The sequence below is a fragment of the Chiloscyllium punctatum genome, chromosome 24, assembly GCF_047496795.1.
Source record: "Chiloscyllium punctatum isolate Juve2018m chromosome 24, sChiPun1.3, whole genome shotgun sequence".
Lineage (NCBI taxonomy): Eukaryota > Metazoa > Chordata > Chondrichthyes > Orectolobiformes > Hemiscylliidae > Chiloscyllium > Chiloscyllium punctatum.
In genome coordinates, this window is record NC_092762.1 from 59,978,025 (window position 1) to 59,990,233 (window position 12,209).

Below are 12,209 nucleotides of genomic sequence, written 5' to 3' on the forward strand. Positions count from 1 at the left end.
GAATTTTGATACTAGCACCATTGTATTGATCAATTGCACTACTGAACAAAAGCACTTCAGGTAGTCTGAGGTTGAACAGGTAAATCTTTTAACATTAGCACCTTTATGAAACAGTAACTTGCCTGCACTATGCAATGTCCATGTGGAACCATTTAAAGAAGATAAGACAAACTTATTGTTTATTGAATAATCAAAGAAAGCATACTGAGGGACAATAGCTTGGAGGATGTCCAAATCTTCCAGTTGCAGTGTGCCCTGACACAATCATTGTGAAGAATTTCTTCAACTTGTACTATTAAACTCCATTACATTTAAACTTTTTGTTCCAATTCTGCCACACACAGCAACCAATGGAATCCTCTGTATTTTTGAATGCAAATTGAAAAAAAAGCTTATTAGTATTGTACTTCTTGTTATAACCATGAAAGAAAAGAGTCAACACTTGCAGGATGGGTCAAATGGCTATCTTCTGTGAAATTCTGTGGAACAGCTGCATTATTAACTATCAGAAAGATATGCCATTTTTGGGGGTTTTACTCCCTGACAGGACAATGCTTTGATTCAGGTCATTAAAAATAATATCAACTAGGAGATGTACTTATTAAACACACCTCAGAAACAGTAAACATAACACAAACTGCATGAGTAAAATCAACTGGCACTTGCACTGGCTCTGTCAAACAAACATTAGCAATCTGGTAATGAATTTTCTTTGGTTTATGTGCCCTTATTTGGGGCAAAGATAGGAATAGGTAATTGAGGAAAATTACTTTCTAACCCTGAATCTGTGTTATAAAATGGTGAGATGCTGGGAAATTGACACCCTTAGAATCTCACCCATTAATACCTGGCTCTAGATTCTTTGCTTTGTCTCAATCATCGTAGTTAGAGATAATTATCAAATATGAAAAGAGAAAGAAAGGGTCGACATGTGGTTTTCCCTTCAGAAGAACCTGAATGTTTAGTGCACTGTCAAAACTGAGGATGTGGGGTTGATGAAGAGTTTTTTTCTTCATGAACTACTTTGCAGATTAGTGGCATATAACTGTCACAACCATCTGGGTGATTCTATCATTTACAGAACTTAATCTAGTGTTCATATCTCATGCAGTGCTTTATGAGAATCGAAGCAGAGAACCAAATTTATCTTCCACCCGCTTTGTGGAGTAGTATCAGGATACACCAAATTTCAAAGATAATATTCCATGTGCTTCTCACTGTCAGATAGGGAAGGGACAATCCTTTTGGGCACTAGGAGGGTGGTGGTGGTGGTGGGGGGGGGGGGGGGGGGGGGGGGGGGGCGGGGAGGAGGAGGTTAGTGCTGTCAACCGTTACGAACAAGCATAAGGAACTAATCCTGTCAGCATTGATGGGGAGTAATGCGTTCTTGTGAAACTACAGTCAAAAAGAAAATTTCTCTTTGTGTTAAAACTATTTGCTTGCACTCACACAGAGTTGGTGGGCTTTGGTAGGCTTTCTTTTTTATTGAGGTCCCAAGTGAGGTGGCTGCACCTTCGACTGGAATGCCTACACTTAGGATTATGTTCTCATCTTAGGGTTTATGGAAAACAGCAAGTTTGACTGGAGCAGCAAATACACCCAAGCCAAACTTGTACAATGCACGTGGAAGTGATACAGAGAGACTCAGTTGTCTGAGATCCACATGAAAACTGCATCTGGGGTAGCAAACCAGCACATGGATAAGATTCTTAACCTTAGGTTATTGCAGCAATTTCTGAAGATTGCTTTTATCGCTGATGGTGTTGATAGGAAGAGAGTTTCTCCCAAAATGTGGATAGAGTTAATACAGAAAAAGATGGTGGGATACATTGCTGTGCCTACTCAACAAGTGTTTCCATGGATACTTGGAAAAGCGCCTATGGTAACACACGCACACACATACAAAGTTTCTTTTAACCCCTGACAATGCAATAATCTTTAATTCTTGATCCCAACTCATTGAAACCTAATAAGCACCAGCTGCACAATGGATTGATTACTGCTGTTTGCCTTATTAAAAGGGGAAGAACATGCTTTAAAAAAGCTTTATGACACCTACCTGCTGTACTAATCAGAATTGTAAGGAATGAGCTGGAAATATTCCCCTTCCTTTGTTCTCATCCTAACTTCACAGGTCAGGTTCCTCACTAACTCATTGGTTGGTCTTACTCAAAGAACTTCATTACAAAATGGCTGTCCATGCTGTATCTTCCTAAGTCAGCATTTTTTCAACTGATTACTTTGGACAGAGATTCCTGGTTAAATAAATGATTCCAAAGTCAGAAGTGAATGATTCAGAACAATGCAAATTGTACAAAATAAATTTCTCCACAATTCAACAGTACTCAGGTCAGAACAATTAGCAACAGGGTATCCCTCAGGACAGATCAGGTCAGTCTCTGAAAGGGGGCCAGTTAAATGGTTAAAAAAAAAATCAAGATTCCTTCAATTCCTTTTTAATTCAACCTCTAATGGCATTATTTATTAGTATGATCCCAAATTAGAATTTATTTCTCCCCTAAATGCAAAGCAAATTCCCCTTCATTGCTGATTCGACATCACTAATTCCTTCAAATCCACTAATGCCCTTGTCCTCGCTGATCTGCTGTCTCCCAATTTATTTTGCTCTAATAAGATGGACTCCTTCATGATATACATTCCAATTTGAATCACTGTACTACAAAATAAATCTGGTTAAGCACATGGAATTTTCAACCTTTAAATATTAATTAGTCCTTTTCAATTGGTGTCAATCATCAGCTGTAAGTGTGACAACAATGACACACTCCAGAAAATACCATTCAATCCCCAATACATAGCCTGAATGAAAAGGACTATTATGTAAAGATTTTGTTGAGCTGACACAGCCCAGTATCCCATCATCAAGTTTAGTGTTGAGAGGTTGGTGCTGAGGTGCTATTTAAAATGGTGGAGGCCTTTTCCCCACCAAGGGTGACAGGAGAAGAACATTAAAGAAGATGAATCTGAAGTTTCATGTGGAGGGCCTCGCCGAGATCACCCACGAGGTAGTCAACGTCATTCTCATCTTCCAGTTTCAGGAGATCCTTCTTCCTGTACAGAGGCATACTGGAAATCTCGAGCATGTACTTCCCTCGCATGGCCTTTTTACGGCTTAGATGGAGGTAACTGAGTCCGTTTTTCTGATGAATTCGGAAGAAGTTGGCTTCATTCCCACTGGAGATGATGTAACGCACGTGGTTTTCCAGAGTCTCAATGGCCGGAAGGAATTCCATGATGTGATCATGGATTCCCATGTCGGAGATATTCACATTCAATGGGATTGGTGCATCAATGTCCAAACTAGCCAGACTAATCTTGAGATCCTGTCATGAAAATAAAAGCTCAGTGAGCTTGTTTCAAGACCTGCTTTTGACATTTCCATTAAATAACTAATTAATGAGAACCTGTCATGTTCAAAACCTGTTGCATTGTTTAAGCTTACCTTGTTGTTATAGTCCTCAGTATCACAAATCCACCTCCCGAACATAATGCTCAACCCTATCTATCAATTAGGAGAAAGTGTGGACTGCAGATGCTGGAGATCAGAGTCGAGAGTGCGGTGCTGGAAAAGCGCAGCAGGTCTGGCAAGGTCGAGGAGCAGGAGAATCGATGTTTCAGGCAAGAGTTCTTCATCAGGAAATGAGGAAGGGCTCTCGTCTGAAACATCGATTCCCCTGCTCCTCGGATGCTGCCTGACCTGCTGTGCTTTTCCAGCACCAACCCCTATTTCCCTGTTGAATCAATCATTATTTTTCTCTTCAAAAGGACATCTGGTTGTTTCAATATCTTTATCTAGATACATATTCCAGGAAACAAATCTCCTTTGAGTAAGAATATAAGAGCATAAGAACCAGGAGCATGAGTCGGCCATCTGACCCATTGAGCCTGCTCGGCCATTCAATAAGATCAGGGCTGACTTTGCGTGGACTCAGCTCCACTTATCCGCTTGCTCACCGTAACCCTTAATTCCTTTACTGTTCTATCTTTGCTTTAAAAACATTCAACGAGGTAGCCTCAACTGCTTCACTGGGCAGGGAATTCCACAGATTCACAACCCTTTGGCTGAAGAAGTTCCTCCTCAACTCAGTCCCAAATCTGCTCCCCTTTATTTTGACGTTACGTCTTAGTTCTAGTTACACCCACTAGTGGAAACAACTTCCCTGCTTCTATCCTATCTATTCCCTTCATAATTTTATATGTTTCTATAAGATCCCCGATTTCCCTTTTTATTCATCATTTTTAGGTTGTGCCCCCTGGTATGTGCATGCTTCAAAGTGATCAATTTTCTAATTTACCTTCAAAATCTGGACAATTTCAATTCAAACTTTGAGAGATTTCCTTTCCAAATGAAGTAATACGTCTTTAACCGTAATTGCTACTTTTCAGTGCTGATTTCCTGATTGATTTGGGAATCTAACAGTTAGAAATTATTTCCACACCAGTGTCATATGAGATGAGACAGGATACCAGGGATCTTTGTTGATCTATTCAGGCAGCCATTATCTAAAGAAGAGTAGTTTCTATGCTTCTTGAAGCACTGCCATCAAAAAGCTGACCCATTCATCCCATTTACTGTTTTGGGGATTTCACCAGACACAACAATGACTGCTGCATAACAAATAACTACAATCCACAATTAGCCATTTTATGTGAAGTACAGTGAAATGTTACTGAGCCACACTGTACACAAACATATGCCATTCCTTGTTTTGGTCTTGAGCAATTCCCGAAATTACCTCATGTGACACAGTGCCATTTGTGCTTCTCCGATGCCTGCCTCTCTTGGGGTAGCCATTGATCTTGCATTCATAGCATGTCTCAGGAGACAGCACATTCTCTGCATCACCCTCTTCCTCCTCCAAAGGTAGATATTGACCATTCCCGAACCCCATTCCTGATATACAGTGTCTGAACAAGGAATCAACAGCAATACAGACGCAAGGAAATATTTAGCACAAATACTTTCATAACAATTACAAAAACTGTATTTTGAAGTATCTTGGATATATCATTCTGTACTTGGTATGTAAACCTCTCCTTATCCAATTGCACTCTTATGTATAGTTTGGTGGGACACAATGACCTTCTCATTCCTCTGGAGTGCTTTACACTCCCATTGAAGCCCATCCCTCCCATATGCTCATTTTCCAATATAATGTCCAGAATGTAAAATCATTCCATCCACTTCTGTCTGTAATATTCTGCTTTCTTCTTCAGTTCGGATTTTGAGTAAGATGTTTCAGAACGGGAAAAAATGGAGATGGAGGCAATTACAGATTTAAGGATCTTAGAGAGGAAACGGCTGTTAGAGATCACAGAGAAGAATTTTAGGGAGGGATGTAAGGAAATGGTTGTGAAAGGATGAGAAACTAGAATTACTGACAATGTCAAATTGTACGAGGGCTGAACAAGAAGTAGATTGAGGGGATGGAAAAACGAACTTTGAGGCGGAAGAGGGTGAGCTAGGTCAGAAATCACAAAACAGTGCTTTACATTCAAGTCAATTTATTTAATAAGTTATTCCTCTTATTGAAGGTGAAAATAAATGATGTGACAGGGAATGCCACTCTGCATGTAACACCCTCAAAGAAGCCAGATGTCTGACAGTCAGCATCTTCTTGCTAAACAAGATATTTTATCAGATTGTAACAATCAGACTATTGCTATAAAGCTCCTCCAACTAACTCTGCACTGTTTTCCATTATATTCCCATTTTGATTTTAGGCCATCAATAAAACCTTGCGTTTGTGTAGCAACTTTAACATTGTATACTGTCCAATAGTGCTTCACAAGAATGCAATTAGTCAAAAAGGTATTGACAATGATTCAAGGAAGGTAACATTAGCATAGGTGACATATTTGGTTTTAAGGGGTTGGGAGAAATGTAAAAAGGTTTAGAGAAGAAATTGTAGGTGTCATGGTCTAGATAACTAATGTGTAATGGTTTTAGTGCAGGTTTCCTGTCCTTTTTAAACCTAGGCACTGTGTTTGCTGCTTTTCCTCACTTGTGCCTAATAACTTCTGCTTAATATTATCCAACATGTGTCCTGTGTACAAACTGGCACCCTCAATGAGGATGTGGCTATTTGATTAGAACTTTTACAACTTCCTCTGCCATTTATGATCTTGTATTCCGACAAGAATGGAATTTTGTGAGGGCCAGGTGGAGAAGAAGATGGTGTTCCTGCACAATGACACGGAGATAGTTATTCGCAAAGAATGGGATTCACAGGACGTGTTTAAATAAAACAGGCCCCTAAGGGAATTCACTTGTCGGAGAGGGTGAAGAATTATTTATACATAGCCATGGATAGGACAGTGATAGCAGCATTGAAAGGAAAATTGTCCAAAGAATTTGATTGAGCTCAATTTATTTTCTATTTTGGGAAATCCTTGTTGACTGTCCAAATCTTTTGTCCCTTTGCATTTAACCTGAGACGAGAAATTTATTGAACCATTTAAATTTTGGGCTTTATTATTCAACAGTACAACAGCACACCAGCTCTCCCTCCCCTCTTGAGTCCATCATTGACCTGTCACTTACCCTTGACCCACCCTGAAGTAGCCCCCAGGGCAGCCGCAGAGGTAACCACCATCTGTGTTGGAGCAGCCATATGTGCAGGGGTTTCCAGAGACTGAGCATTCGTTCACATCCTGACATCCCCCAGAATACTGGTCAAAATCAAACCCAGACGGACAGAGGCATTTGTAGCTGCCTAGAGTGTTATAACAGGAGGCAGCTCCACAGGCAGTGGGATTGCTGCACTCATTCTCATCTGCAAAACAGTCAAAGGGAGATTAGCAATGCAACATCTTCAATAATATTCACACTTGCTTCCCTGAAAGTACTGACACTTCCTGCGATATGGTCCCGTGGACACATCTATGACCCTTCATTCCTGGCACACTGGGGTAGACACTTAGCCATCCTGTATTAGCGACATGGCCAATAGTATATGACGACCCTGAATGCATTCATGAATTCTCTCTTTTTTTTGATTTTGAAGCCGGAATTGTCACATCATTTTGATTTAATTTGATTTGTTATAGTCACACGTACTGGGATAATGTGAAAAGTGAAGTTGGAATTTTAATCGACTCCTCCCGAGCCCAGGGACACTGGAGGCCAATTGCCATGCTCCCGTTGTTGCCTTGACAAAGGCTGGCTGTCTCAGTACAAACCTCATCCTGACTGAGGGAACTTCCTGAACAACCCAGTACCTCAAAGGGCGCAGCATTTTCCACTCGAGTTACATTTGAGCCAGTTTCTTTCTGTGTAATTGTTCAACGAGTTAAATCCTGAACTTCACTTCAACAATGGGTAATTGGGGAAGTTGATTTCTGAAGCTAAGTTGTCCTGAGTGAGAATCATCATAATTATTCTAAAATTGCAACTCCGATGAATTAATTTTCAATCTTTATTTCAATTTTTTTCTCTCTTCCCCTCTATCCTGCCCTACTGCACACGATTCCCTGAGGTTGAAAGGGAGGTAACCCGCTCATATTCAGACATTACCTCATTCCATTTTACCAAGATTAGAGAGTCGCTCCTTAGGCATAAATCTAAAGTTAACAATGTGTTCCAGAGCTGTCCAACAGCTGACACTCATTTGCTGCTAACTATTGCTGTACCAACCCTGTACTATTGACAAGTTAAACAGGAGTTGCACTGACTCCCTCACTTTCAATAAGACTGAAGTTTCCCAGATCTCCTGAGGTATAAGAGCTCGAATACTCGCCGACACACTGGTTCCACTGGTAGTGTTGCATGTAGCCTTGAGGGCAGCTGCATCTGTATCCACCCAACATATTCTGGCAGCCATGCTGACACCGATGGTTCCCATCACACTCATCAATATCTGGGGATAGAGAGTAAGGAAAGCAAACTGAGTTAGTGAGATATTAGATGCGACCTGACATCAAGAGAAGATGAAACAGAGCTACTTCTGGATGTAGAGTTATTTACAGGGATCAAACATGAAGTCTCAAGATCATTAGAAACTTACAAGACTGGGGACTTGAGCCCGAACCAGAAATCCATTCAACCTAAAATGGGTCACGTATGGTCCTTAACCCATAATAGGAGCAATTGGCTTCGACACACCTTTATGCTACAATCATTAGTTCATAATTCTCCTTATATATAGATGAGCAAAAGTATGTCTGATGTTCTGTTGAATCTGGTTCAAAACTAGTGACTGTAATCAACTTCGTCTGTAATCTTGGCATGAACTAATGAATGGGAAGAATTTGAGTCGGAACCCATTGTCACTGGGTTTCCATTGTCCTGACCTGTGATAAGGTCTGGCAGAACTGGAGAGAGAACTGGAACCTGTGACAGAGTAAGGGTGAGGGTTGATGCCCTTTCAGTGGCAAAAATGGGGATTCCGGAACTTCTCAACCTAAAAATACATCAAGGCACATGAACAGACAGCAATAAAATAAATCTCAGGATAACTAAAACAGCAGAGGCTGCTAAAACGTTTTAGTAAAAAAAGACTGTAAGAGACAATTCTGGTACTGAGCATTTAACATCCCAACAAGACTATTAACAGCATCTCTGTGTGGATTTAAAACTGACTCCAGTTTGGCTTGGACCAATAATGGTGACTTGATCCTTTCAGCAGTTGGTACAATTTTCAATTCTTGTGCAAAAGTCTTCAAGTTTTCTTTTCCTGCAGGACTATGGGGGAAATATTAGAAACTGGATAGCTTTTCAAAAGATCTGGAATAGGCATAGATGGCTGAATGGCTTCCTTCTTGCTTTGTAATTCTATGGCTTGAGTCATGCTGTTGCTTTGTATGATTTCATTCTTGGCCAGATTTAAGGACAAGTCTATTGTTTTCAGGGTCACTGGAGTCTTGGATTTTTCTTCTAGCCTCTCCAAAAGATAAGACATATGCTGATCTGAAAGGAAGTTGGTGGAGACTGAAACACAGTTATCCCATTCTGCAAGGCAGCTACCCAGGAACCATTTCTCCACGTTCCCCTCTCTCCACTTTCTCTCTGCCATTTACATCAATTCAGGAATGTAACCAATGAACATGCACATGAGGAGCATGTTCCTGCTTATCCTGATGACCGTCCACCTTCTTGCTTATCAACAACCACTCTATGTTTGCCTTAATAGTTTTCAAAGACTGTGCTGCCTTCATCTTTTGAGAACGAGATCCAAAATCTCACAACACTCAAGGAAAATAAATTCACCTCATCTGTTTTAAACAAGTGAACCATTATTTTTTAATTGCTAGTGACCGCTAATTCTAGATTCTCCCACAAGATGATATATCTTTTCCACATCCACAGGTCAAGTCCCCTCAGGTTCATATAATATTTCAACCAAGTCGCCTCTTAACTGGTCTAAACTCACATGATACAAACCTAGCCTGTCCCACTCAAACATTCCAGATATCAGCCCCATGAATCTCTGAACTGCTTCCAACACATCTACATCCTTCCTGAAATAAAGACAGCAATATTGTAGACGAATCAGATATGGTCTCATGTTTGCATTCAATTTCCCTCACAACAATGATGATGTGCTATCAGCTTTTCTAATTACTTGCTGTACCTGCATACTAATCTTTTGCAATTGTTTTTATTCTTCGTACCAAAATGGACAATGACATTTTTCTGATTATACTCCATTTGCCAGATCTTTGTCAACTCACTTATCTACATTCCTTTGCAGCTTCCTTTTGAGCAGATTTAGACCCACACCTTCTGTTCCTTCAGATTAGTTTCCCTACAGTGTGGATAAAGGCCCTTTGGTCCAATAAGTCCACACCCACCCTCCAAAGAGTAACCCACTCAGACCCATTTCCCTCTGACTAATGCACCTAACACTATGGGCAATTTAGGTCACCTGACCTGCGGGAAGAAACCCACGCAGACACAGGGAGAATGTGCAAACTCCACAGTTGCCCTAGGTTGGAATCAAACCTGGGTCCCTGTTGCTGTGAGGCAGCAGTGCTAACCACTGAGCCATTCAAGTCTTTCATATAAATTGTAAAAACTCAGTTCTGAGAAAGGGTCACTGGACCTGAAACGTTAACTCTGATTTCTCTCCACAGATGCTGCCAGAACTGCTGAGCTTTTCCTGCAATTCCTGATTAAATATGAGTTTCCTTTTGTTAAGCCATATTATCTCTGTCTGATTATCCTGAATTTTTCCAAGTGCCCGGCTAATAACATCTTCAAATTAGCTGCTAACATTTTTGTTAAACCAGATGTAAAGCTAGCTAGCCTGTCATCGGGTCTCTGTCTCTCTCCATTTCTGAATAAAGGAATAACACACTATTTTCCAATCTAACTGAGTCTTCCAGGAGAAAGTGAGGACTGCAGACGCTGAAGATCAGAATCGAGAGTGTAGCGCTGGAAAAGCACAGCAGGTCAGGCAGCATCTGAGGAGCAGGAGAATCGACATTTCGGGCATAAGCCCTTCATCAGGAATGATTTATGCCCAAAATTTCGATTCTCCTGCTCCCTGGATGCTGCCTGACTGGCTGTGCTTTTTTTTAACACTACACTAACTGAGCATTCCCCAAATCTAAGGAATTTGAGAATTAAAACCAATGCATCAACCATCTCACTATTTAGTTCCAATGTTATAGAACATAGAACATTACAGCACAGTACAGGCCCTTCGGCCCTCGATGTTGCGCCGCCCTGTCATACTAATCTGAAGCCCATCCCACCTATACTATTCCATGTACGTCCATTTGCCTGTCCAATGATGACTTAAATGCACTTAAACTTGGCGAATCTACCACCGTTGCAGGCAAAGCATTCCATACCCTTACTACTCTCTGAGTAAAGAAACTACCTCTGACATCTGTCTTATACCTATCTCCCCTCACTTTAAAGTTTTGTCCCCTAGTGTTCACCGTTCCCATACTTGGAAAAAGGCTCTCCCTGTCCACCCTATCTAACCCTCTGATTATCTTGTATGTCTCTATTAAGTCACCTCTCAACCTTCTCTCTAACAAGAATAGCCTCAAGGCCCTCAGCCTTTCCTCGTAAGACATTCCTTCCATACCAGGCAACATCCTAGTAAATCTCCTCTGCACCCTTTCCAAAGCTTCCACATCCTTCTTATAATGTGGTCACCAGAACTGAACACAATACTCCAAGTGTGGTTGTACCAGAGCTTTGTACAGCTGCAGCATAACCTCCTGGTTCTGGAACTCAATCCCTCTAATAATAAATGCCAAAACACTGTATGCCTTCTTAACAACCCTGTCAATCTGGGTGGCAACTTTCAGGGATCTGTGCACATGGACACTGAGATCTCTCTGCTCATCTGCACTCCCAAGAATCCTACCATTAGCCCAGTATTTTGCATTCCGATTACTCCGGCCAAAGCGTATCACCTCACACTTGTCCACATTAAACTCCATTTGCCACCTCTCAGCCCAGCTCTGCATCCTATCTATGTCTCTCTGCAACCTACTATATCCTTCGTCACTATCCACAACTCCACCGACCTTAGTGTCATCCGCAAATTTACTAACCCACCCTTCTAAGCCCTCACCCAGCTTTTTAATTCCGGCGCACCAACCCTGTATTATCTATATTACACATTATGGGGACTACAATCCTTGACTCTTTTTACCATCTCCTAATAAATCATTGAGACTTGCTTCATTCTATAAACGTCTGAAAGGGAGAGGTGGAGTGAGATGCCACCTTTTAAACATCAACAAGGACAGTGTCTATTTCATTACTATAGTCTTTCTTCAGGCCCTTTGATAGAAAATGTTTTCTCTTCAGTTCAGTGCACTAGAAACATTTTCACTCTTCTTACCTTCACAGTTAAAACCGGTGCCATCCAATGAGAATCCCTTCTGGCAGTCACAGCTGAAACTTCCTGGTGTATTTTGGCATGTGCCCTTTGAACCACAGATTGTGGGCTGACCCATGCACTCATTATTGTCTGTTGTCAAGATATGATAAAGTTACTTTACTAAGAGGGCTCAGTGCATAACATCAAATTACATCAAATATTCATGATGGTTGTGCATAGGGAACATGGTGAGGAGAGATGTGAATCAAAGCGAAGTTGACCGAGTCCTCAATCGCTGTCCACACAAGTGCCTCTCATGGGGTTCAGTGGTCAGGAGCAGGAACCATGGTTAATATATTCACAGAGACAAAGAGGCAAACTTCATCATGCTCATTTCAATCC

At 41.1% G+C, this 12,209-nt stretch overlaps 1 protein-coding gene across 1 annotated transcript in view; it reads right to left on the reverse strand.

Moving 5' to 3' along the window:
- Positions 1–1,280: 1,280 nt before the first annotated feature.
- fbn2b (fibrillin 2b) overlaps positions 1,281–12,209 on the reverse strand; it is a 401,753-nt gene continuing 390,824 nt past the window's right edge. Inside the window, exons 61-65 of the mRNA XM_072593951.1 lie at positions 11,829–11,957; positions 7,761–7,880; positions 6,566–6,797; positions 4,758–4,929; positions 1,281–3,344 (exon numbers count right to left, since the gene is read on the reverse strand). Of these exons, the coding sequence (XP_072450052.1) occupies positions 2,970–3,344; positions 4,758–4,929; positions 6,566–6,797; positions 7,761–7,880; positions 11,829–11,957 (1,028 nt within the window). The 3' untranslated portion in view covers positions 1,281–2,969. The remainder of the gene's footprint in view (positions 3,345–4,757; positions 4,930–6,565; positions 6,798–7,760; positions 7,881–11,828; positions 11,958–12,209) is intronic.